Source organism: Lutra lutra, chromosome 10, assembly GCF_902655055.1.
Source record: "Lutra lutra chromosome 10, mLutLut1.2, whole genome shotgun sequence".
NCBI lineage: Eukaryota > Metazoa > Chordata > Mammalia > Carnivora > Mustelidae > Lutra > Lutra lutra.
The window spans coordinates 97,449,333-97,476,445 of record NC_062287.1 but is presented as its reverse complement, the minus strand read 5'-3'; the positions used below and the strand labels follow the sequence as shown (position 1 = coordinate 97,476,445).

Sequence of the window (27,113 nt, the reverse complement as noted above, 5' to 3'; positions counted from 1 at the left end):
GGTGCCAGGAGTGTGGGCTTAAGTCCCGGTGCCATCACCCTCCACCCTATCCTCAGGCCACCTGAAGACTGTCTCTTCCTTTCTGAGGCTCCAAAATGATGCAAACAGGACATTACAGAGCGAGTGCCCAGTGGTGACCAGAATGACTGCTGTTTCACAAGGGAATGAGGAGATGGTCCCAACCTTGTGTAGCGGCTACGATTGGAAGCCACACTACGATTGGAAGTGTGACCATTCGCTTCTCCCCGCCCTCCCCTCAGCCTGAGCGCCTTGGCTATCTCCACCTGCCACCCAGTCCCACCGAGGCTAGGGAGAGAACCAATTTTCCTTTCCTCTCTTGAGTAGGTTTTGCTGTGCTTTAAAGTTTAAGATGGTAAAATTTACGTGTATTTTACCACAATTTAAAGACAATGGTTTGTCACTGGGAGGGCAGGCTAGAATTTCTCTGGGCATAGCGGTCAAGGTCAAGTTGCACCTGTCTGCTGCCTGCCTGTTGATTGTAATCAGGTGATGGTGGCCTCAGTGGGGCCTGTTTTTTCCCTTCAGTGCCTGCTCTGGTGGGGGGAGCAGGGCCAGAGCTGCAGGATTGAGCAGCGGTGTGAAGCCGGTGATGACAAACAGACCCTGAGCCGCAGGGAGCCAGGCCATCGCCCAAGTGGCCCTCACAGGCCAGGCAGAAGGCCCCGAAGCCTCTCACCGGCTCCTCCCCGCCCTAAACTGGGCAACTGCTTACCACAGAGGAGCAGTATCCCAGGGAAACTCTGAGAGGGGATCAGCCCAAGAGAGCTGTTTACTCGGGTTGGGCTCCTGGCAGGGCCTCTGCCGAGTGACTCAAAAGCGGGTTTACCCCTGCCTTGGCAACAGCAGGTCTCTGGGGGGAGATGCTTTAAAGGGGCAGGACGCCATCATGAGACACAGGGCAAGTGAACACTTCGTTTTGTGGGGGGGGGATCCCAACTGAAGGTGAAGACACAGGGACAGTCTCTTCACCATTTCTGACTCACGGGTTGGGCAACTCTGTCCCTACTGGCTGCACAGTCAGTTATCATGGCCAATGCCAGGCGCAGTTAACAAGCTAGGGCTCCCAGGGCCCACAACAGCACAGCACAGCCGTGGGCAGCCTCCTCCTTTTCAGCCCTAGCTTTGGGCTAAAATTAGAACTTTCTCACCGCTTTCTGCCGGCTTCAGCCTGAAGGGCAGGGAGACAATGCATACCACAGTTGCCCCTTCTGTCAGGAAGTTTAGTCCCTTGCCTCTAGGACTGTCTCTGGCTCCGAGATCCGGGCTCCACCCCCGGCTCCCATGGCCCCACGCAGCCACAGATCAGGAGGCGGGACCCAGCTTTACCAGGGCTGAGAGGCCTGCCAGAAAAGCCCCCAGGGGCCAGGCAGGAATAACCTACTCGGCATCCTGACTCCCCAGGGAGCACCCCAGGGCCTGGCTCAAGCTGTCTGGCAGATCAGGCAGCTAAACATACTGGTCGTGGACTTCCCGATCCCTCACTCAGCCCCTTGCCCTGTCTGGTTTGCTCAGCACACAACTCCTCACCCCAGATTAGCAAACAGATACCAGCCCCTGAGGGAGGCCCACATTCCCCATCCGCTCCTGCTGGAAACATGGAAGAGGCCTGGCAGATCTTTCTTGCTCCGAACCAGAGGCTGCTGCCTCCAGGCTGAGTGGGGGACAACGAGCGGCTGACGACTGCGATGGCCTCGTCTGAGGAGCTTTACTCTGCGTGTCCACTTCACGCACAGTCTCGCTGACTAATCAATCACACACGAGCCCCTGAACTGGCAACAGTACAGTCAAGGAAAATGAGCTCTAAGTTTCCTGACCATCGCAAGGTGGCACAGCTGCGAGGTGGCCAAGCCCCAAGACTCAGAACAGCCTGCCTGACTCCGAAGCCATGCTGCACTTCGCAGCCACGGCTCTTCCTTCCGCGGAGGGGGCCCGCCGGTTACCAGGGCCCACACACAAGTGGGAACGCACGGGGTAGCCTTTTAGACAACTGGTAGGACAGGAGGCTGTAAAGTACAGAAAAAATTTATTGGAAATCTCTCGAATACATTTTAAAGTATAGCTCAGTATTTCCAAACAAGGTGGGCTGGAGGAGGGGGAGGGACTCTGCCACCTGGAGCTGGGTGACCGGTCCCAGCCCTGCCCCAGGGGCTGCTGTGGGAGTCAGTCTAGGGCTCATCCCGGTCAGTGCTGGGGCCGAGGGGCAAGGGCCAGCCTTGACAGTTGCTCTGCTCCTCCCAGGCTCCGCTCAGGATCAGCCTCCCTGGCCTCACTGATGGGGTCCTAAAGGGAAGGCTGCCGCCTGCAAAGCCACAATCAGGTGTCAAAGAGGACGATGGCTAACAGGCCTCTCCATGCTCAGCCGCAGAGGGACAGCAGCTGAGACACTGTGGCAGAATATGAGGGCAGGGGCAAGCAATAGCTTATGAGGGCTTCCCCTTTCTCAGCACTGGGGCCTGGGGCGTAAATCTGGAATGGTTCAGCAGGCCATGGGTGCGCTCTGGCCCGGGTAGGAGGACCAGCTGGACACCACTGCTGGGAACATTTCTTTTCGGCAGCAGGATGCATGCAACAGGGGCAGGGCTCAGCCCACCTGAGACAGCCTCCAGCCCACTCCACCCCTCAGGGTTCAGCCTTGTAGGTGGGAACAATGTCACATGCATTTACTAACAAGCAATTGAGGACCACCTGCTCCACTTCAGAACAGCTGCCGCCAAGGAATAGCCCAGATGGGCCAGGAGGAATGGGGCGGGACTTGTTTCCCCCACCCGGCCACGACGACCAGGTAGGCTGGGGGAGGGCCCGACGGCAGGTAGGTGAGGCTAGGCGCTTGACTGACTCAGGTAACAATATCTAAATGGTTAAGTCAATCATACACCTAGCTTTGGTTTCTCAACGAGGAACCAATCCAGCCAGTAAACCTCAGGGCAGGGTGCAGAGGGTTAAACAAAGGTGGTGGCCAGGCCCAGGTGGAAAGAGAAGGCCCATAACCTAACCCTGAGAAACAGGAGCAAGTCTCCCCAGGAGGGGCCCCTCTGGCCTTCCCCAGGGCCACAGTGGGGCCCATACGATGCACTCTATGTCACTGTACAACTCTAGAGGGTTGTACATACTCAGCACCCAAGACTTCCTGGACTGCCAGAATGGCGTCAGTTACTCTGCAGAAGCTGGGACGGATTCACACTCTCGCCAGGAATATGCAGGAGTCTAAGGTAAAGCCTATTGTCAGTTCAAGTGCAGCGATTCTGGGAGGTTCTGTTGCCCTCAGCCAGCCCGATTCTTGGCTCCCACCTTAGGTACATGGGAAGGAAGATGCTCAGAGCAGCAACCCAGAATCCGAGGAACCTCCAGGCGAGGAGACCCTACTCCACAAAGAGGCCCTCCCCCTTCCCCAAGTGAAAACATCTAACCTCAAACATATTTTCTCTATAAAATATCGGATTTCTCTGAAAGTAATAAATATTTACCATGTTAATAACCAAGGAGCAGCAACAGGGGGAGGAAGGAGAGATAAGGAACCTTCGCTGTGACTCCCAATGAGAGACTCCTGGAGACCTAGGATTATGCTTTTGTGCCGCTGAGGGTCTGAGCAGACAGCCACCAGGGCTGCTCAGACCCTCTGCGGGGAGAGGGGCTGGCACAACCCTCAAGAGTGAGAATGGCTGAGTTTGGAGTTCCCGCCAGCTTGGGCAGGGCGCCTGTCATATTGCCAAAAGTACAGGAATGGGGCAGAGAGAGGGAAGGTGAGAGGAAGAAGACATCAAACCAAAGGGGACCATAAAAGAGCCTGAAGGAGCCCTTCCTTCTTCTTCCCAGCATTGTTTCCTTCCTTTTCCGCCTCCACGCCAGGCTGGGGCCACCAGCCGCAATGTCAAGTGCTTGATGGTAACGGCAGGCCAGCAAGGGGCCAGCTGCAGAGTGGACCCAGGGCAGGGGGCCGGCAAGAGGAACAGGATGACAGCCATTGTGAAGCAGCCTCGATGGGCGGTGGAAGCAGAAGGCCCTGCCAAGGGCCCTTTGGTTATACAGGGTCTTCCAATCTCCATGCTATCCCCAGGCTTGATTGCTGCCATGGGGTCTCCAGGAGGTGTGAGAACAGGGACTTGCGGGTCCCCATGGGGGAAACCAGCCTCTCCTCTGCCTGGAGCAAGTTGAGGGATGGGAGCAGCTGATGAGTGGGAGGCTCTGTCTCCTGGGACCACAGAAAGGGGATGCTGCTGGTACCCAAGGTCACCAACTTTTACTGCAGGGTTTCTACAAAGGCATCAAATTCTCGAACATTCTTCTCGTGCACAGCCAGCTTTTCTGGTAGGGAGTCCTGCACCGGGAGGAGAGAGAAGAGTTGCTTATTCAAGTAGGGTCCTGAAGAGGCAGCTCGTGCAGGCCCCCGCCCTGGCTGGAGAAGGGAGCAGAGCACAGAGCTCAGCGCAGCAGCACGGGGCAGGGAGGCAGGCACTGCACAGTGGGCTTGTGGGACCCGGGGGCTCGGCAGAATGGTCCAGGGAATCCAAGTGGGCCACACACTTAACGAGCTAGAGAAGGAGCTTGCCAACGACAGGATGATGCAGAGAAGTTACCCCTGGCACAGATGAGACTGACACTGGAATGGGACAGTAGGCTTAGCACGCTACCGAATAAGAAAAGCTAACAAGAGTTCTTCATGACCTGTGCTGGGCAGCAGAATCCCTTGGGGCCACAGGAACAAGGCCATCCCAACCATGCTCCCAAGAGAGTCTGACTCAGCAGGTCTGTGGGGAGGCCTAGGAACTGGCATCTTTACACCCGCTGAGAAAGGGTGCGTTAGACGATTGAGAGAAAACAATAAACAAGAGAAGAAAACAGAACCTCAGGAGTTAAGTTTAACTGCCCTCCAGAATCAACTGTGAAAATGTGACCCTATTCAGGCACCTGAAGAGATTCCCTGGGCGCCAGGTGCTGGGGAGATGTGGCCTGTCCTGCCCCAGAACCGGCCGGCGGCCCGGACAGGCTGGGAGCAGCAGGGCAGCTGCAGGAGGCGGCAGCGACCGGCCACTGCTGGCAGCAGAGTCGCTCTCGGAGCTGTCGCCATCCGGGTTCTTGCAAGCACGTTTCCAGTGAGAAGCCAGGGAGCGGGGACTAAAAGCCTAAAATCAGAAGCCAGACTCTCTGGGATCAAAGCTGTGTGCTGCCAGCTCAGTGTGACCAGGGGCAAGTTATCTGTTTCCAGTGTCGGTTTTCTCATCTGTACACTGGGATAGGAAGAAAAGCTACCGACCTCAGGATTGTTGAAGATTCATGCAAAGCACTTAGAAAAATGCTTGGCACGTAGAAAGTTTCAATAGATGTTAATAATAAGGATATTGTTTTAGTATTGTTATTACTGAGCATGTTTTTCTGTTTCGAGCAAATCAGGGGCCGATTATCTCAAGATTCCTACTCCTACAAAGCCATTCCTCTAATGTTGAAGAGAAGGGGACAGTCCCACCTCAGGTAGAGGGACCCTGACATCCTGGGGTGTTAGAGTAAGCAGCTAGTTAGGTTTTAACAGGATGCCTGGAGGCCAGCAAAGGGGGAGTGAGGGACAGCTATGGGGAAAGTCGGAGGCCTGTCCCGGCTGGCCACACTCCAAAAACAAAGCACAAGATCAAACCAGACAGGCCAAAGTCAAAGAAGGCCTGAGACCCTGACCGAGTGAGGGAGAAAAGATGTGAAAACCTACTCCCAAAGAAATCCTCTTTCCAAATAATAAATTACCCCCCCACCCCAGTTAACAACTGTCAATAAAAGATAGAGACCCAAACCCTGGGGTGCACAGCTCTCCCGAGCTCGCCCACTCTCGTCTTGAATGTACTCTCACTAGAATAAACTCTCCACCTGCACCACTCAACCACCATGTCTGGTCTATCTTTGAATTCTTTTCTTACAACAAGACTCAGAGGCTGCGGGGACATCCCAGAGACAGGTTGGGTGAAGGCACAGAGCACTTGGAGTTTACAGCCGTGAGGCCTGCTCCTGGGTCCTTTGAACACAGAAAGTGCACTAAGCAGAGATGCGGAGATCACAGTCAGTAGCAGGACATCTGGCTAAACTCGAGAAGTGCTGGCTGAATCAGGAATGAGCTCTCCGAGGAAAGGGCAGGAATGCCAATACTCGGGACCTCACACTTCTGCCCTGTACCGCTGGCGTCTGCCCGACAGCTGAACAGCTAAATGCTGGAGCTACTGGAGCAGCTCAGCTTCACAGCAGCAGCGAGCAGAAGACCCAAGACACCGAACAGCAGGGATGGAAGCGATGGCGAGTGTGGAAGCAACATGAAGACAGTGACCGCCAGACACGGTGCAACCTCAAGGGGGAGCAACAGAAGATAAGGATCTAAGCGTCTCTTTCCTGCTACAGAGGAGATGGGAGGTACGGGAGTGGGAGGGAGTAACAGGAAGAAATTTCTAGGCCTTTGGAGCAGGAATGACCATTAAAAGAGGATAGGAGGTCGCAGGATGAGGTCTGACGGGGGAAGGGGTTTCCATACCAAGTCCTCAGCCATGGACTGTGCCCCGATATCTATGGAGAGGCTGCTCAGCTGGGGAGGATTCTGAAATTCACGATAGAATGTCCCCAGGTCCATCGGAAGAATGTCATCTTTAGAAAAAGCCGGTTTCTTCAAAAACAAGACATACTCAGGTTAGCTTGCCTTAGGTGGGAGAGGAAAATCAGGGGAAAGAAGCTATGAACCGCCCTCTTTACTTCCAGTAATTATTAGAGAAGGGGTTCCTCCGAGTTCATCTCAGGGAGAGGATTCGCTGTACCTTTCTCCTCTGGACAGCTGAACTCTAGCCCTAGTGCTAACACTCTTCTCCCCTGGTAAGGTTTATGTTCCCCTCCCTCAAACTCCTTTCCTTAACAAAGGGCCAACCATTCAGGCAGGAACAGGGCCTGCATGGATACCACTGGCAAATCCTCATTTAGAGTTGAATTTCAACCAAAGACTTGGCACAAAATGCCTTCTTGTTCATGGGCCTCCAAATGTGTCCCCAAGCAGGGTGTGGGGACAGGTTCTACCACACAGCCAGGTGCCCACCCATCCCGTCCCCTCTGTCCGGACCAGCCCATCTGATCCCTGTAAAGGAAGTCCTGTTCAAGTCACTGGATGCTTCTAGGTTTACTTCCCCTATCGCAGCAAAGGTCCAAGAAAGTGACAGCAACTTACAAAGTCGATCATGACGAAGTCATCATGGGTATTGCCGTTGCTGCCCCCGCTGGAGCCATCTGAGTGCAAGCTGCCCTGGAGAGGAGATTCGGTCTCTGGGGAGTCTGGAGGATTCACCTGTTTCAGAACAAGGAGGAGGTAGGGGCGGGTTCCAGGCCTGGTGCAAGCTTGTGTTAATGATCAAAGGACCTGTAAGGGACCCAACGCTGGCCGGAAATCTGCAAGCCCAGGAGCGAGGCTGCAAGCCTGCGGAGGAACAGTGACTTGCCCGGGAAGATGACATGCACAGCACCGTCTGTTAACTTTAGTCAAAGGGGGACTCACCATGGGATCAGCACCCTCCAGCTCCAAATTCTTGGGAGCAAACATGGCAAAGGGGATGTCCAAACTGGTCAGGGTCACCTAGGAGACATGGAAATTTCAGAGGCCACCCCTGCTCCAGCTTACGGGCTTCCTCAGAGGCAGCCAGCAGCCCGTCGGTCCAGCAGATTCGCACCCCCAGGCTGACCACAGCGTCCTCAGGTTCCCATCCTGGAGAACCCGGAATCTCCCCGCTCCCATCACACAGCCACAACATCCACAGGGGTAGGGCTCGCCAGGACCCCGGGAATCAGCTCTGGAGGCCTGACCCGCAGTGACTGGGTAACAACTCTTCTGCGCTGGTAGAGCTGAGGAGGAATTTATTCTGAGTAAGGCTAAGGCCCTGACACCTGAGTGCAGGCTGAGTGTGCCAAATGGGGCCTAGCGTCCCTCTCCTATGAGAGGTTTACTCGATCTCAGAACAAGAGCTGTGAACTTCTGGAGGGCTGTCACAGGCTACTAACCCTCTTCCCAAAAAATTCACACACACACACACACACTTTTGCATATGATTTTAGGGGTCCCACAGACCGGAGGTGAAGAGCCCTGCCCCTAAGGCCTCACTCTAAAGGCTCAGACATTCTCACAGGAAGCAGCGTCAGAAAAATCACCTGGTTGATGGGCTTGTTGACAAAAGCCCCCACTTTGCGGACAAAGATGGTCTCCAACACATCGTGGGGGGATGCCCGGCCCTCACTGCTGTTTGATACCGTCTCAGTATCCTCGCTGGAGAAGAAAGACAGTGTTGGTACTCATTCTCAAACCGCAACAGAGCCTGTGCGGTTGCCCATAAACCCAGCATCGGTGGGGCTGCCGTCCAGGACAGGAGCGCCCCGCCCCCAACCTCTGACCCATGTGGGAAACGGCGATACAGGGCCTGGCTGCTGCCACTGTCACTCTTCCTTCTGAGTTGAGGGCAGAGGACTGAACCTCCAGAACAACTAAAAATGAGGCACACGTGAATGAGACTCAGCGTCACAACTGTGTGAAGCGTACATTAAATTTAATCTGAAATACCACCGATAAGCATCAGTCACCAGCATACCGCAGTCAGACATACAGGCAAGCAGCGCCCGTCAACAACTGTGACGTTAATAGTAATCTATGACACAGGCAGACACAAGCTTTAAGCTTTTCTTGGCCTTCTTGTTTTGTTATCTAAAATTACCATAAGAAGGAATCATTTACAGTGTTTATATAGTACTGTGTTAATTTAAGCCTTACCTCACAAGGGGCAGTGTCATTATTCTAAGTTGAGAGTCCCAAATTTGGCTCATTAGATAACCAGAGCTTTCTCCGCCCATGACACATCGCCTGGGCTGAGGTCCTCTGCACCACATACCACGTTTCCTCTCCTCGTCCCCAATCAACCCTCTGTTCAGCAAGGTCTCTTTCAATGACACACTTCATTTGGCTGCCCCACTCCCTCCCCTTCCAGCTCTCCAGACCAATGTGGAGTTGTGGATGATAGGGGGTGAGGGTGTCCCCTCCATGGGCCACCAGGCCAGTAGTCACAGCCCTAGCAGCAGCAGGGGTTAGGAAAGGTCCTCTGGCCAAAAGCAGGGGCTTAAGGTAGGGAGGAGGACTGAGCCGGCTAGGTGGATTCAGGACACTAGCTGGCAGGAAGGACCAGTACTGAGGAAAGGCCTGAGTTCTGATGACCTGCACTTAAGAACCCCTTACCCCAAAGAGAAGAGACAGTGTCCTCTATCTCTAGCTACTCCCAGACATGTTCCAGGAATCAAGGCTCAGAAAACTGGAGTGTCAAATGACTAACGGGCTCTTCCTTTGATTATGTGACACGGGGAAGGCTTTAAAAGGATGGACATTTGGGAAGCAAGGAATGAAAGTAATTATTTTTCCTGATGGACGGCACAAAAAGAGTTCCCAAATAATTTCCCCCCCCACTGCTCCACTGTGGGAATGAAAAAAAAAAATACCAAAAATTTCTATTATCCAAAAGTCCATTTAGGATGCGGTGGGGCAATCAACGTCATTATCTCTGGGGCCTTGTGGTCAAAGGAGGGCAGAGCAGGTCAGGACAGCCTCATCTTCCCACGGGAGAACTCCAAGCACGAGGGAAAGAGGAGCTCAGCCTGCGCCAGGTCATTTTGGGAGCTAACTGCTCTCTGGCAAATCACTTAACCCTCTGAGAGCCTCTTACTTTTGAAGAGGCGGTAACAGTGGTGATTTGTGCAGGGCAGGATTCTGAGAACTTTCCTGTTCTACCTCTTCAATGTCGTCATAATATGAAATTTATAGAATGTATCACTTCTGTAATCAGAAAAGACAAAGATCTAAAAAAATTTTTTTAATGAAGAAAAACAGTTGTTTCTAAAGACTCTCTAAGAGGTACTAATGCAGCAGAGGGGAAAAAAAAACAAACCCAACAATCCTAACTACTACCACAGATCCACTGTGGCCCCAAACTTGAGGGTTAAGGCAGACCCCCTGCTTTGGTCCTCAGGAAACACTGAGGACTGACTCCAAGGGAATACATCTGGGGGTAAGAGGAGAGAAACATACACACACATGCACACATGCACACACATCCCCTTCACTGGATGACCCTGATAAGAAGCAGGCCCTGGCTGTTGGCTGTTAATAGCAAGCTTGGGGCAGCTTCCTGACATGCCAGCTGCAATGTAAGATTCTTATCAAGAACTTTAAGAATTCCATATTTGGGGCCAAAGTGCCAAGCCTGAGGCAATGCTGAGAGCGACTCTTTACTGACACCAAATAGGCACACATGTCAGGGAGGATGGGCCCCTGGCCACTGCGAACTCACCTGCTGGAAGGTGTGGCAGCACAGTGGGCCCCGTCAGAAAGGGTGTAGGTCGCCAGTCTCTCCTGGTCAGCCTGGGCACCATGGGCAGGCTGGTTAGGAGCAAGGGGTACCCCACCTTCCTTCCCAGGAACCATGAGCTTTGGGGGAAATGGAAGAATATCGTGAGTAACGGCAGTGTCAGGCCGGACGGGAAACTTGGCCTAGCGTGATGGTAGCTGCCTCTGTGCTTTCCTACCGCCAGTGCTGCCACCAAATGGGTGGGAAACCTTGGATCTATGTCTTCTCTGGGACTCAGCTAATGGGAGACATGACACGCGTGGTAAGAACTATAAAGGGAAAGGAAAGAGGGAGAAAACCCTTGGAAGCTCTTCCTTCCTTTCTGAACTATATGAGGCTCTTCCTTCTGGAGTCACCTGGGCCCTCTGAAGTTACTGAGCATCACACTGGGCCGGATGAGGCCCCTCTCCTGCCACATGGCAGGGGAGGCAGCACAGGAACCCCCAGGGTCCTCCCCATCTTTAAAGATACCTGATGAGGGTGTGTGGCATTTAAGCCAGCAGCAAATGCTACTGGGTAAGCCAGGTCAGCTGATCCAACGCCCAGGGCAGCAGGCTGATAGGAAAGGCGAGAGCTTGAGAGCTAAGCGAGAGAAAAACAAAGACGGGCAGAAGAAAGGAGGAGGAAAAAATAGGCAATCCTAGAGTATGACTAATGATCAAGATTGTGGAGAGGTAAGGAACGGACCCCAGCCCACACCCTCACAGTTGGGGTTGGGGGGCCGGACGTAAGGGTTAAAGACAGACCAGGCCATTATGCTAAGGCTAAGAAAGCAGAGACTCAGTTTGCAATGGGACTGACATTCCCAGCTCTGCAGCCTTCTAAAGGCCTCAAATGAGTTCCCTGCTCCCCCTTTCCCCAGGGGCTCAGCTAACTGTTGAGGTTTCCAGCCCAAAGGACTGGTGACGCACAGGCCTGGGCAGAACTTGCAGCCGAAGTCATTGGTTTCTCCCAGGTCATTCTATTTTCTCCTTTGTCCTTGAGGTCCCTTTGAAACAGAAGGCCTCTTCCCTAATCACACCCTCCATCACCCCTGGGTATGGGAGGGTTCCTATTTATATTGAAAAAGAAAGAATACCACTCTTGGATTGTTTATTTGGAAATAAGATATAAATAACTCCATGTATTTTTTACATCAATGGTAGGAGGAGGGGCAAATGAAACATCCTATTTTGGGCAGCTGTGCTATAGCTGCAGCCTGTTAAAAATCAATTACCAAACCTCAAATAACCTCCAGAACACTTGGGGACATTTAAATGGCTATCCCCTGTACTTTATGCATACTTTTTAAATAAAAAGATGCCACCTGAGTATAGCCCCTTCTCCCCAGTATGGACTCACTTGATGGGAAAAGGCCAGTCCTGCCATGGGGACCCTCAGAGTGTCCGTCACCACAGGAGTAGGGGTCTGAAAATGTGCCTTTGTGACAGTAAACACACACTGTGCACAGATACACACAGAGACAGGAGAAACAAGAGAAGAAAACAGAAAAGGGACTTGAGAAAGAAGTGAAAACAACTCTGGAAGGGGAGACAGCCACAGGGGCCGAACTGCACTCGGGAAGTCAGGGGTGTGGCAGGGAGAGAGCAACATGGCTGCCTCCCTAGAAGGACAACTTGGAAGCGTCTGAAGGAGACATGTTTATCCCAGGGGGCTCCACTGCATGCTAGGTGACCCGGTGAGCAGGTGGTAAACAAAGCTGAGTCAAGCTGGTGGCAACAGGGAAAACCAAGCATTAGTGTGTTCTTAGTCAAAAGAGGTGGAAGGGTGTTAGAGAATGGCCTCCAGCAGTGAGGGCATGAGAGCAGGTGCAAGGCGTGCTGAGGATGAAGACCCAAGGGTACAATGCTCGGCTGGAGACGTTTTCCTGGGGACCCAGAATCTATAAGGACACATTCAAACAACAGACATTTGCTGACTGGAACTTTATAATGCTTGGGTCCAGGGTGCCTGGGTGGCTCAGTCGGTTAAGCATCTGACTTTGGCTCAGGCCAAGATCTCAGGGTCCTAGGATCGAGCCCCACCTTAGGCTCTGTGCCAAGTGGGGACCTCTGCCCCTCCCCCTGCTCATGCTCTCTTAAAAAAATAAAATCTTAAAAAAAATGCTCAGGTACCCAGCTGCACACCTGACTACACCATCTGAGGCAGGATGTATTGGTGAGTACAGGTGTAGGCACTGTGTGTGTGTGTATATGTGTGTGTGTATGCATGCACGCTTGCCTGTGCACATGCATGAGAGTGTGTGTGTGTTTTATAGCCCCACATGGTGAAGGAGAACATGATGTAGTAAAAGCCGGGGCACTTTAAAAACTCTTAGATTTCAGGGCGCCTGGTGGCTCAGTGGGTTAAGCCTCTGCCTTCGGCTCAGGTCATGATCTCAGGGTCCTGGGATCGAGCCCCGCATCAAGCTCTCTGCTCAGCAGGGAGCCTGCTTCCCCCTGTCTCTCTGCCTGCCTCTCTGCCTGCTTGTGATCTCTGTCTGCCAAATAAATAAAAATCTTAAAAAAATAAAAAATAAAAAAGCTATTAAAAAGAATCTTAAAAAAAAAAAAAAAAAAAAACAACTCTTGGAGGGACGCCTGGGTGGCTCAGTTGGTTGGACGACTGCCTTCGGCTCGGGTCATGATCCTGGAGTCCCGGGATCGAGTCCCGCATCGGGTTCCCAGCTCCACGGGGAGTCTGCTTCTCTCTCTGACCTTCTCCTCGCTCATGCTCTCTCTCACTGTCTCTCTCTCAAATAAATAAATAAAATCTTTAAAAAAAAAAAAAATTATTTTGGGTCTTGCTGTTCTATCTTTAAGTCTTACCAATTAGTTAGTTAATGCTTAGAACTGGAAGTCAGACCTGAAATCACAGCAGCAGGTTCAGGGTCACAACTATTTCCTGACTCTACTCTGTGCCCACATGACACAATGGTCCGTATTTGGTTGGGAAAACAAATACCACATTAACATGCATTTACTGGACTCTAGCAAAAAGCTCAAATAGAAATTGTTGAACAGTTATGCAATTCCCTAGGCTAAATCGAGGAAGAAACTAGTTCAGTATTTACAGGAATGATGAGACCTGCTGGCAAATCATTTTCTCTTTCTGTTCTGCCACTAAGGTTGAAAATGAATACTTTGGGACACCTGGGTGGCTCAGTCGGTTAAGCGGCTACCTTTGGCTCAGGTCATGATCCCAGGGTACTCAGACTGGGTCCTCCATTGGGCTCCTTGCTCAGCGGGGAGCCTGCTTCTCCCTCTGCCTCTGCCTGCCTGTGATCTTTTGCTCTCTGACAAATAAATAAATAAAATCTTAAAGAAAAAAAAAAAGACAATGAGTACTTCTGCAACAAACTGTACCAGCCCCAACGAGAGGTACTTAGAGGGTAGCGAGAAGGCTCACCCATGGGATGCTCAGTGTTGATAAGATCTTGGCACGATCTACTTGCAAACTGTGACAAGACACAGCAGGCGACTGATACCATGAGAAAGACAGGCTCCCCTTACACAGGTCAACCGACTTTGTGCAAATGGGAGATGTAGTAACTACTTAACTTCCCCTTACTTTTGGGGTCAGGTCAAATTTCCACTGTACTCAAGAAAGAGACACTGATTTGTTAAGCCCCAGCCTCACCATCCTCGTTATCTTCCAAGTTACAACCTCATTTACTGTTCATGCATTTATCACTTCTAAAACAAAACTTGGGGGGGGCGCCCAGGTGGCTCAGTGGGTTGAGCCTTGGCCTTCGGCTTGGGTCCTGATCTCAGGGTCTTGGGATCGAGCCCACATTGGGCTCTCTGCTCAGCAGGGAGCCTGCTCCTCCCTCTCCCTCTGCCTGCCTCTCTGCCTCCTTATGATCTCTCTCTCTGTCAAATAAATAAATAAAATCTTAAAAAAAAAAAAAATGGGGGCACCTGAGTGGCTCAGTTGGTTATGCGTCTGCCTTTGGCTCAGGACATGATCCCTCCTGGGATCGAGTCCTGCATTAGGCTCCCTGCTAAGCAGAGAGTCTGCTTCTCTCTCCCTCTAAGCACTGCCCTCCTCATGCTCTCACTCTCTCTCTAATGAAAAAAATTAAAAAAATAAAACAACACTTTGACTATCTAAAAAATAATCTACTTGCACTAATGTGCTCTAGTGGACCTCCCCCTCTTTTTGGGTCAGTACTGTTCTATGTCAGCAAGAGTGCCAGAAGCTACCCCCTCCCAAAGCAATGGTGACACTCATGCCTATATATCTTCACCGGGGGAGAGGAGTAACAGGTCCCACCCCCCCACCCACCCAAACTGTCTAGGCAACTTTATAGCAAGAACCTCCTTAACTCTAAATTAGGACAACAGAAACAACAGAGACCCATGGATTTTGTCATTTCCTTCACACACATTAAGGTTTTTTTTTTTTTTTCAGCTAACTTTTGTGCTTAACTTCTGTTTTTGAAAAAGATGAGAACCATAATTTTAATCCAGTATCTCCCAACAACTCAGAATGAAGTAAATTTAAATAATTTTCTTAATTAAAAAACACAGAAAATAAAAATTCATGGGTAGTGAATTAATTTGTTGGGCTCCCAAAGTAAGATGGTTAAAGGAGATAATCTGGGACCAGTTTAGAGGAACACATAACTGAGTTAGGTCTAGAAGAAACTGTCTAATGTGCAAATCAGAGAGAAAGAGAGTGGTAGAGAGGATGAGCAGGCAGAGCAGAGAGCTATAGGCCATAAGGTGGGAGATGAATGACTCGGGCTGGAAGGGAAGAAACGTGCCCTGAAATTCAGTCATCTGGCAACAAACGACTCCTTTGCTAAAGCAGACCTGGTACCACGTATGTTATACAACAATGCCACCCAGGTGGGTCTGCTTGGGAAGCTGAGAACCTTGTTTGGAGCCTGTGTTCCACTGAAACTGAGTTTGACACTGGAGATGGACTCAAGTGGAAAAGATAATGGTTTAAAATGTTCAGATTAAGAATGCAGATAGCCAGAAATCTGTGTCAACTATGAACAGAGACTGCGCTGCTGGTTTCTTACTGGCATTCTATGTCAAATAATTACTGGTTCCTTTTGTGCTCCTTCCATTATGAGGAAACATATTAACCACTTCCAAAGTGAAGTAGCTACCGAATTAACAAGAGTTGGATAGAATACCTCTCTGGTATCACAATGCATTTGGAATTCTAGGACTCCTAGGGAATTTTAAGATGTCTCCAGGAACGTAAAGGTTACATGTAATCTTATGGGTTAAGAATGGTTACAGACTAGAGGGGCACCTGGGTGGCTCAGTCAGTTAAACGTGATTCTTGGTTCGGCTCAGGTCATCATCTCAGGGCTGTGAAATGGAGCCCCGTGTTGGGCTGCATGCTCAAAACAGAAGCTGCTTCAGATTCTCTCTCCTTCTCCCTCCCCACTTGGCCTCTGCTTGTGCGCACATGCATACGCTCTCGCTCTCTCTCTCTCTCAAATAAATAAATAAATAAATAATAAAATCTTAAAAAAAAAAAAAAAAAAGGCATGGTTATAGACTAGAAACATTGCAATATTACCTGCTAGATAAGAAGGCTCTACCTCACCCCTCAAAACAACCCCCTGGAAACAATGGCCACCACTACCACCACCAAAAGAGACTACCTAAATTCTGACACCTTTCAAGTCCATATGTGTACTAAGTCACTAGAGCCGCCCCAGAACTGTTTCCCTGTACCTGAGACGGAGGAGAGGTGGAGAAAGAGGTTGTACACACTTCTTGAGAATCTTCTACAGAAGGATATGTTACTCCAGTGTCCTCACCAGCAGTTCTATGATCGCGGGAAAATAAACCATGAATTTTATGGTCACAACAGTCGGTTTCAGAAAGGATACAAAGGGAGGTTAGATAAAGATGAAAGCTGTGACAAGAGGTGTTTCAGGCAGAGCTCATTATGGCAAAAGAGGCGTGGTGAGTCCTTGATAATGTCAGACATATCCAGAGAAAAACATCTAGAGGCTGACCAAGGCTTTTATTTTTAACCTAAACATTTTACCTGATATGTCATTTGATAATATTTTCTTAAGCCTGACCAGTGTTGGGACCAAAGAACTATAAGCAATTAGAGATGCAGTGAAACAAAGTCTAGACTCCAAAGATGAACCTATCCAACTTCAAAAGTCCTTCACGTAAAGGCAGTATCTTTCCTAATAAACATCTGTTCTGACCTCTACAGAACTCTGTTTTCTGGGATCTAGGCCTGAAGACATTGGATTCTAATCTATAACTAAACTGTGCCAATGGTGACCATAAAACCATTTAATTTGTGAAGGACATTCTGTTAATTACTGCCACTCTTGTAGTCTCTAAGTAAAATCAAATCGAAAGTCAAATTACTACCGTCAAGACCCAAAATGCCCAAGAATTTTCTGAGACAGTCTATACATTCCAAAGCTTGGTGTACCTTATAGGCAGGGAGCAGGCAGCTACAGGGAGGGAAGCTAACCACACCACTGCTCTCCATGTGGGGTCCCCAGCACTGCCCCCTGCCCCCTGGCGAGTGCTTATGGAGGTGCTCTGCGTGCAAGATGGATGCTTCTCCCTAGCTGCAGTCTGGGAAAGCCCCTACACATTCCTCACCTGTAATTGCAGGGGTGCATGGGTGAGGAGCTGGGATAGGGACGGTCCACAAAGTGATCAATGATAATCCCCATGATAGGTGGGGTCCTCTCAAATTGCCTGTAATGCAATAAGCAGATTGCAGTATTTGTTAGAATGCCTTGTCAGCCCCCCTGAAGTCTTCAGAGGACCCTCGCCTTAAATCTACTGGAAGGAACCTCTAGTCTTAACCACTGCATCCCTAAATATAAACCACAACTCTACACTGAAGGCTCCGAGACACTCAGATTCTCCCATCTGGAAACGGGGCTCCTTCTCGAGTTTATTTTCCAGAAGGGCAGGTTTCAGCAATGGCAAAGCTGAACTGTGGGCTTAGCCACGGAGTTTGAGGGGGACAAACGAACTTTAATATCTTGAATATCTTTGGAAGAGTTCTTTTGGATTCCAAGGCTCTCTCCTCACCTGGTAGACATAAATGCCAAGTTAATTCTGTAAGCACATGAAAGAGTGATCGTGCCCACAGGGGTGCCTACTGTCCCAACGCGAACTGTCTGGAAACCTAGGAGAAGAAATACATAATTAGCTTTTCCCCCAGAGAACACTGACACCGTCCCCAGTCTGGCTTTCCCTGACTCATTCAGCCTATCATACAATCTCTGGCTTTATCTACTCTGCGCCATGAGTGTAGCAGCCTTAATTTCCTTTATGTTTATGTGTGTGTTTGTGTATATACATAATTTTTAAAATTTATTTTATATTGGACCCAATATTGGAAGAGAAAACAGCATTCTCTTTCCAGATAAACCGACCTTCAAAGAGGCAAAACAACTGTCCTCTTTAGGACGTTCGTCCTAAAGTTTGAGCAAGTCCTAATCAACCCGGCCCCAAGGTGTCAGTCACGTGCTCTGTGAGAGAGAAAAGAGGCCCCGGGGCTTTATCACATGAACCCCTCGGTTTACGCGGGTGCGGAAGTGACTGCACTTCGACTCATGCTGCCGCCCAGAACTAAGTATAGAAAAGAACCAGGGCCTGGGAGGCGTTATATCCAACAAAGCTTTGCTGGTTTTCCTGGTTTCATTTCCAATTTTTCAAAATTGCTTATGCTCATCAGAAACATTAAACATGCTCATTATAGAAAATTAGGAGAACAGACAATGGTATCAAGAGTAAGAAAGATACTGAGTTCCTAGAACTCTGGGCAAAATGACTCAGTCATCCCCTGGTGGCTCTTTGGACCACCTTCCTGTCTTTTCCTTACGTGTGTCACACATATTAAAATCACAAGCTACACATTAACAGCCAGTACCCAAGGCCATCTCTGAAGTCAGGAGGGCTCTTAACACTACAAATGCTTTTTGATACATACCTTCTCCTAAGCCATTCAGCTGAACTTCACCAAAATATATCCTTAGGAAAGAAAAAAAAGAAGAAAAAGAAATCAATGATCTTTTTTTTTCCCCCCAAGATTTTTTTTTCTTATTTGAGAGAGACACAGCAAGTGAACACAAGTGGGGGAGTGGGAGAGGGAGAAGCAGGCTTCCTGCCAAACAGGGAGCCCGATTTGGGGCTTGATCCCAGGACCCTGTGATTATGACTTGAGCTGAAAGCAGATGCTGAATGACTGAGCCACCCAGGAGCCTCCAAATAAATGATTCTTTATTCTAAGGGCCTTACAGACAAAACAATTTAACAAACCCTTCATTTCTTTTTTTTTTTTTTTTTTTTTAAAGATTTTATTTATTTATTTGACAGAGAGAGATCACAAGTAGACGGAGAGGCAGGCAGAGAGAGAGAGAGGAGGAAGCAGGCTTCCTGCTGAGCAGAGAGCCCGATGCGGGACTCGATCCCAGGACCCCGAGATCATGACCCGAGCCGAAGGCAGCGGCTTAACCCACTGAGCCACCCAGGTGCCCCCAAAACCCTTCATTTCTTATCTGCATGACTACCTCTCCTAGCGAAGCAACAATGACACCACTTCAATGAAGCCGCAGGCGTAGGGATATATATGGAAAGAATGGCTGTTGCTGTTTCTTATGACTTTACTTATTTGACAGACAGAGATCACAAGTAGGCCGAGAGGCAGGCAGAGAGAGAGTGGGCGGGGGAGCAGGCTCCCTGCTGAGCAGAGAGCCCGATGTGGGGCTCGATCCCAGGACCTGAGACCATGACTTGAGCCGAAGCCAGAGGCTTAACCCACGGAGCCACCCAGGCGCCCCTGGAAAGAAGTGGTTAAGAAGTAAGGAAAATAATAATAAAGTGGAGTCTGCATTAGTTTCTTCTTCTGCTCCTGCAATGTATTTTTAAAGTATACCTCCCAGGGAACAAAGAATATAGAAATAAAACTGGCAAACAGATTTCAAACCACTATTAGAAAATACTATTTTTTTTTAGGGGCACCTGGGTGGCTCAGTTGTTAAGCATCTGCCTTCGGCTCAGGTCATGATCCCAGGGTTCTGGGATCGAGCCCTGCATTGGGCTCCCTGCTTGGTGGGAAGCCTGCTTCTCCCTCTCCCACTCCCCCTGCTTGTGTTCCCTCTCTTGCTGTGTCTCTCTCTGTCAAATAAATAATAAAATCTTTAAAAAAAAAAAAAGAAAATACTATTTTTTTAAAAGATTTTATTTATTTATTTGACAGAGATCACAAGTAGGCAGAGAGGCAGGCGGGGGGGGGGGGGGAGCAGGTTCCCTGCTGAGCAGAGAGCCTGATGTGGGGCTCGATCCCAGGACCCTGGGATCATGACCTGAGCCGAAGGCAGAGGCTTAACCCACTGAGCCACCCAGGTGCTCCAAAATACTATATATTTTTTTGAGGTATGTTCAACATACAAAATTCTATTAGTTTCAGATGTACAAGATTCAATGTTTGTTTATATTACAAATTGATCATCACAGTTATGTCCAGTTAACAGCCATCACCATACATACAGAATGTTTTTTTCTTGGGATTAGAACATTTAAGATCTCCTTTCTTAAGGAGAACCTTCTTACACTGTTGGTGGGAATGCAAACTGTGCAGCCACTCTGGAGAACCCTATGGAGGTTCCTCAAAAGTTAAAAATAGCTGTACAACTGACCAATTGCACTACTAGATATTTTTTCCAAAGGATACAAAAATACCGATTCGAAGGGGCACATGCACCCTAATGTTTTTGGCAGCATTATCAACAATAGCCAAATTATGGAAAGAGCCCCCATGTCCATCAGCTGATAAATGAATAAAGAAAATGTGATATATATTTATTTCCATTATACACTCCATATATATATTCCATATATATATAAAAGAATATTACTCAGCCATCACAATGAAATCTTGCCATTTGCAATGATGTGACTGGAACTAGACTGTAATATGTGAAGTGTTCAGAAGTCAGTCAGAGAAAGACAAATACCGTATGATTTCACTCATATATGGAATTTAAGAAACAATACAGATGAAAATAGGGGAAGGGAAGGAAAAATAAAAGAGGATAAAAACAGAGAGATAGGCAAACCATAAGAGACTATTAACTAAAGAGAATACACTGAGGGTTGATGGAAGGGAAGTGAATGGGGGATGGGTTAAATGGGTGATGGGCATTAAGGAAGGCACTTGTGATGACCACTGGGTGTTGTATGGCAACTTTCAAATATGCAATAGAAGGTACCATATTTTGAGAGTGGTCTTCAATTAGGGGAGCTCTCCATGCTTGTCACAAGTCATTCCAAAGTAAATTGGTTAAGAAATTCGAAAATCTGGGCACCTGGGTGGCTCAGTGGGTTAGGCCGCTGCCTTCGGCTCAGGTCATGATCTCAGGGTCCTGGGATCGAGGCCCGCGTTGGGCTCTCTGCTCAGCAGGGAGCCTGCTTCCCTCTCTCTCTCTCTCTCTCTGCCTGCCTCTCTGCCTACTTGTGATCTGTCTCTGTCAAATAAATAAATAAATTCTTAAAAAAAAAGTTTAAAGAAATTCGAAAATCTTTTCCAATATAGAAGAATTACACAAGACTATTTATTCTGAAAATACAAAAATGTAAGCACAGTAGGACCTTTCTCTGAATTTCCCTGGGAAAGGCAGTCTATATTAGCTATAGGTCTGAACTATAAAACATGACAAACTACACTATAAAACACTGTTATACTTTCCTGGTAATACGGTTAAAAATTAAACATGTACATGGCTTTGTTCAACTAAAAACTAAGCTCCAACAATATACAAAGCCCTATGGTTAGGTGTTAGGTGTGAGATAAGAATAAGCTAGGGAGGAGATTCAGGGTAAATCTGAAACCCAGGTTTCACAAATTATAATCTGGTATGAGAGAAAAGAAACGTGTTTAATTTCTGAAATACATGCACAAAAGGGACAGACGCCATAAAGCAGGAGTCAGCAAATTTTTGTGAAAAAGGCCAGATATTTAAGGCTTGCAGGCCATGCAGTCTGAGACAGACTACTCAGCTTTGCTGTTGTCCTGCAAAAGTAGCCATTGATGATACATACATGAAGGGGGAGGCTGTGTTCTAAAATTACTTCATTTAGGGGTACCTGGCTGGCTCAGTCAGAAGAGTATGAGACTCTCGACCTTGGGGTCATGAGATGGAGCCCCATGTTGAGTGCAGAGATTACTAAAAAAAAAAAAAAAAAAAAAAAACTTAAAAAAAATAACAAAATAACTTTATTTATACAAATAAGCAGATGGTCTGCTGGCCATAGTTCACTGACTCCTGCTATAAAATAACACAGGAATAATGTCCATAAAAAGCTGCCAGAAGACATTCTGTTGCAACCTTTGGTGGCTCAGCTGGTTGAGCATCCAACGCTTGATTTCAGCTCAGGTTGTGATTTTGGGTTCTGGAATCGAGCCCCACGTTGGGCTCCCTGGTCACTGGGGTAGACTGCTTGTCTCTCTCTCATTCTCCCTCTGCCCTTTCCCCTGCTGACGATCTCTCTCTCAAATAAATAAATAAAATTCTTTTTTTAAAAAAAAGCTCAGTACTCATTTGAATATTGGTAATTGGTACAGTGCTTATCTAACCACCTTCTTGGCTATATCCATTATGACATTCAGGTGCTAAGCAAAAGTTTTCTTCACAGATAGCAGGCAGACAACAATTAATTTTAATTCAGTCTTAATGAACCAACAAATTCAGAATGAATTTTTATAACTATGTAGTTATACAGTGACATGATTAAATTTACTAAGTCAGGGGGGAAATGATAATATAGCTTAAAAAATAAATACAAACCAGAAAGCTATTCTTTTATGGTATAAAGCTACACTGTTAACCTGTTAACGATTGTTTAGGGGCGCCTGGGTGGCTCAGTCAGTTAAGCGTCTGCCTTCGGCTCAGGTCATGATCTTGGGATCCTGGGATCGAGCCCCCTGTCAGACTCCCTGCTCATCAGGTAGCCTGCTTTTCCCTCTCCATTTGCCCCTCCCCCTGACTTGTGCACATGTGTTCTCTCTCTCTCTCTTGCTGACAAATAAATTAAAAAATCTTAAAAAAAACACAACAACACAATAGTATAAAAAAGGGTGGGGGGAACCAAATCTACCTCTGAGATCACACACTTCTCTATGGTTTAAACCATATTATTTGTATCCAAAAGCACTCCTAAATAATAAACAGTGAGCAATAAATCCTGCCTTACTCCAGAGATACAGAATAAAGCTTTAAACATTGGTAATGAAAGGACCAAAAGTCCTAATTAAGTTGATGACTAGTAGTGTAGTATGGTTACTTACAAAAGAACCAAAATGAAGGGGGCTTGGTATAGGTAAGTGAGAAGTAAGAGTTAGAAGTGATCTTTCGTTAAATACATATATTTTTAAAGATTTTATTTATTTGTCAAGAGATAGAGAGAGCACACCCATAAGCAGGGGGAGTGGCAGACAGAGGAAGAAGCAGGCTCCCCGGCGAGCAAGGAATCGATGTGGAGCCCAAGCTGAGGGCCCTGGGATCATGACTCAAGCTGAAGGCGGATGCTTAACTGACTGAGCCCCGCCCAAGCATCCCTCTTTTGCTATATTTGAATAAAGGTCTAGTAATTTTCAAATGGAATACTCAACTTGAAACCTAAAGACTACAGAGAAGACAGCAAAAATATTTTAAATATTTGGAAAAATAGGGGCGCCTGGGTGGCTCAGTGGGTTAAGCCTCTGCCTTCAGCTCAGGTCGTGATCTCAGGGTCCAGGGATCGAGTCCCGAGTCAGGCTCTCTGCTCAGCAGGGAGCCTGCTTCCCCCTACCCCTGCCTCCGCCTGCCTCTCTACTTTCTCTCTACTTTCTTGTGATCGCTATCTGTCAAATAAATAAATAAAATCTTAGGAAAAAAAAAAGATTTGGAAAAATAAACAAACATGGGTAGGGTTGCTAGATTACTGCTAAGAAAATTTAAGAATGACTTGATAACTACTCTGGGTAGTAGACTGTTTAGCTTAACTAGTTAAGGCTCTAATCCTTAGTCTTTCCATCCTGCTATACTAATTTCTCCTCACAATTAGCTCTATACCTATAAGCCAAAGGCTAAAACCAGTAGCTCATCACTAACATGAAAAAAGTCTTGGGTGATCTGGGAACTCCTGGCTTTCCACGTGCTGCTCTCACACTTTCCTACTTATCTTCTATACCACCACTAGGGTCCATCTGACAAACTGAGCACAGCTCATATCCCGTCTCCGACTTCTATGCCTTGCCATCTGTCGCACTCCCCACTTGGAATGATCATTCTCCCTCACTTCTACCAGCTGAAATTCTCTCTGCCTCAAGGTCTAGCTTGAATCCCACTTCCTCCAGGAAGTCTTTCTGGTTTCCCCACCCAGAAAAAACTTTCCCTCCCTGTGTTCTCCTAGTACTTTTCTACTGATACTGCTATGTAGTCTTCCAATCCTGCTTTTTATTATAATTATGCATGTGCCAAACTGTCTCCCCCAATAGATAGGCCCCTACGGGGCAGGGCCTCTGTACAGTTCTTCCTTGGGCCTAGCACAATGCTCACATTAAAAAGGCACTCTATAAATACATGTTGAGGTGAACCACTCCAAGGAAAATACTCAAAGAATCACTGAGAAGTTCTTTGTATCTACAGACAACTATCAACAACAAATTGAATTTGAAAGTCTGTTAGGTTTTAATTTAACTCTGAAATATAGAAGGCTGTGGTATTTTCCCAGGATAACTTGGTTTTTAAAGTCTTAAGCTCCTTTTTCAGCTTTGAGACGTGTATTACTACAACCTCAAAATCCATACAACAGGAATCAGTGACTGTACACAGAACAAAAGGACAAAGAACCTGGTAGCTTCGCAAAGTTGAGGTTCACAAAGGAGGAAGGACAGACAATCATAGTGAAGCTATAGCATCAACTATCCTACCAACCATCTGTCCAAAATTAAGAGTCTCATGCTCTACCGACTGAGCTAGCCGGGCCCATCTGTCCAAAATTAATCACAGAATACTCCTATACCAGTCGATGTGCCAAGTGGCAAGGCTAATGAGTGAATCAGGAAGGTGACACTATGTTGTTTACCTGTACAATATGACATATTCATGCCCCTGTTTTCTGGAGAGTCTGTAAGCTGGTGTCACCCTAGTTATGGCAAGGAGGGACTTCAGCAGCAGCGACAGTCTGTTGTACACCGTGTAGGAAACTTTAATCTCTTTATCACACCTGAGGAGCACACAGACACAATCAGCATTCGCCTACTCAACTCACATAAAACCAAGAACAGAAATGCAACAGATATAGAGGTGTTATATTCTGTCTAGTGACTGAGATTCGTCTGTTAGCATTATTCATGAATTCTGATAGAATATAACCTGCTTTGCAGTCCACATAACACCTTTCACAGAGTATGACAGTCAACATAGATGACTGCAAATTAAGTGTGGGAACTGCAGAAGATTAAATTTATCACGAAAACATGTTCTGAACTAAACGTGTAATTAGAGGTTTTTGTCAGTTTATCAAGAGATTATTGAGGTAAGCAAGAGTTTTACTTTTCTGTGCTCTAGAACCAGGCAGTAGATAACAAAAGGCACCTAATATTTTTTTCTAGCTTTGAAGCTATTATCTAAGAAATAAAGCTACACACTCAAAAACAGTAATTCAACACTGCAATTATATTAATGGAAGTGCAAATAATTTCAAGATAGTATCTTATGAGCTTTCTACCTCTATATATCTAATAGGAAATCTGGAGAAAAGTCTGTTTGGTACTAAAATTTTAGACTATACCTGGCAATTGCTTTCTACTTAGGAAAGAAAAACAATACCCACAACCCAGACTTATTATTAAGATTTTTCTTTTGATGTGTTGCTATTTCCTCCATTTGCCTATATACTGTTCATGAGAACTGAAGCTTCAGGCAGGAAGTAAGCTAATCTGCCTTGAAAGAAGAAAATGGAGAAGGAAAATAACATGCATTTCCAATCTATGACCAACACAGCATGTAAAAAGTAGTGAAGGGGAATCGTATTGGATGTCTGCCATACAGAAAACAGACAACACAGAGCAGTCATGTTACAAGAGCTCGCAAGGGATTTAATCAGAGAACTATCTGTACTCTGGGAAAACAACAAATCCTTTTCAGTCTTTTCTCTGCTCTTTTCCCTGTGGTATCTAAGTTTTGGTGGACTGACCCTCCCGCTGAAGGTCATCTCTGTGCCTGGGCTGGAAGCCAAGCATGAAGCAAATTGTAGCAAAGACCTACTAGCTTTGTTAAGTGGGAAGAAACCCTCCATGACTGGTAACAAAAGCCCTGCTTTCCCTGTGTCATCTTTTATCCTCAGCTACCACAACCACAGACCCTAAGACAGAGCACTTACTTTTCATTCATTTCAAGACACCAAATTTCTAGCTCCATGGAATCTCCCTGTAGATGGGACAATTGAAAAATACTTGTTTTAATTAAAATTTTTTTTAATTATAAAGCACTGTTCAGTCACTATAAAAATACTGAAAAAATAAATAAAGGGAAAAAAATCAATTTATAAACTCATCAGCCACTTTAATAAATAACATGAGGGATGCCTGGCTGGCTCAGTTGGAAGAACAGGTAGCTCTTGATCCCGGGGTCATGCGTTAAGACCCATGATGAGTCTAACAATACTTAATAAGCCTAAAAAATTTTTTTTAATGTGAGACTATACTGTATGTTATTTTTATCACTTTCCCATTAATAAACACAACATGAAGTTTTCCTTAGAGTAAAACAGTACACCATTTTTAATGGTTGCGTAGTATTCTACCCTATGACCATCATTTCATCCAATCAGTTCCCCCGACACATGGACATATAGGTCACCTCTAATTTTTCATTACCACAAACAAGACTCTGATAAATAGCCTTGAGATTAAAACTTTGTCCTTGCCCTAAATTAATTTCTTAAGATAAATTTCCAGAATTAGCATTGTTAAGCAGTACTCATGCTTCAAAGATTTTTGCTATGTATATCCAAATTACTCTTCAGAAAGGCCAACACTTCAGATGATGGAGAGAGCCTTTTCCCTCCAATTCTATAGGAGATATTTTTAGGTGACACCCACTGTTAAGGAATACCTTAACAAGCTCCTCACTTAAAAATCTTTTTAGCTCTGTAATGTCTTTAGCCAAACTGTTCAGTCTTTCTCTGGTACTCTGAACAGACTTAGTCCAGTGGGTGGGAAAGAAAAACAAAAACCAAAGCCAGAATCCCTCAACCCTGTAACACTCCTGTGTGCCACTTAGTAAGAAGGACAGTCATACTTTTGAACACAAGTAACCTTATTACCAATCAACTGGAAGAGGGCTATTCTTTTAGATTTGGAAGTAACCCTGGGTTAGTTTGTGGAACACAGAACTTACTAGTTCTAGATAAAATTTAAATATGTATCCTTAAGGTATCTTTTTCATCATACTGTCATTTTTAAAAGATGTGATAAATTTTGGAATTCCCCTGCTCCCCAAAGTCAAGGGAGGATGAATAGTAGGAAGTATCCAAGACAAGTTGGTGCAGTTTGTCTAGGATAATCGGAATATTTTATACTCAGATTTCACCTGGGAAAGGAAAGAGTTCTTCTATGGATTCCTTTAGGACTCCCTGTGGATCACTAAAGAAAATGATTCATAGTGTAAACTGGCAATACAATAAAGAAGAATAGGAAGTTTTGTTTTTTGGGGGGCTAAGG

The 27,113-nt window shown here is 47.0% G+C and overlaps 1 protein-coding gene across 11 annotated transcripts in view; it reads right to left on the bottom strand.

Moving 5' to 3' along the window:
- Positions 1-2,027: 2,027 nt before the first annotated feature.
- The window catches only part of ATG13 (autophagy related 13), a 56,637-nt gene continuing 31,551 nt past the window's right edge, over positions 2,028-27,113 (bottom strand). For 6 of the 11 annotated variants that reach the window (XM_047693079.1, XM_047693078.1, XM_047693077.1 and 3 more), the window contains 14 exons: positions 25,772-25,818; positions 24,473-24,613; positions 18,336-18,376; positions 17,432-17,528; positions 16,991-17,089; positions 16,088-16,181; positions 11,748-11,846; positions 10,878-10,988; positions 10,350-10,486; positions 8,173-8,287; positions 7,526-7,603; positions 7,202-7,318; positions 6,524-6,652; positions 2,028-4,336 (listed from right to left, as the gene is read on the bottom strand). In XM_047693079.1, the coding sequence (XP_047549035.1) occupies positions 4,259-4,336; positions 6,524-6,652; positions 7,202-7,318; positions 7,526-7,603; positions 8,173-8,287; positions 10,350-10,486; positions 10,878-10,988; positions 11,748-11,846; positions 16,088-16,181; positions 16,991-17,089; positions 17,432-17,528; positions 18,336-18,376; positions 24,473-24,613; positions 25,772-25,818 (1,383 nt within the window). In that variant the 3' untranslated portion in view covers positions 2,028-4,258. The remainder of the gene's footprint in view (positions 4,337-6,523; positions 6,653-7,201; positions 7,319-7,525; positions 7,604-8,172; positions 8,288-10,349; positions 10,487-10,877; positions 10,989-11,747; positions 11,847-16,087; positions 16,182-16,990; positions 17,090-17,431; positions 17,529-18,335; positions 18,377-24,472; positions 24,614-25,771; positions 25,819-27,113) is intronic. The other 5 variants (XM_047693085.1, XM_047693083.1, XM_047693086.1 and 2 more) reach the window with 5 other exon arrangements.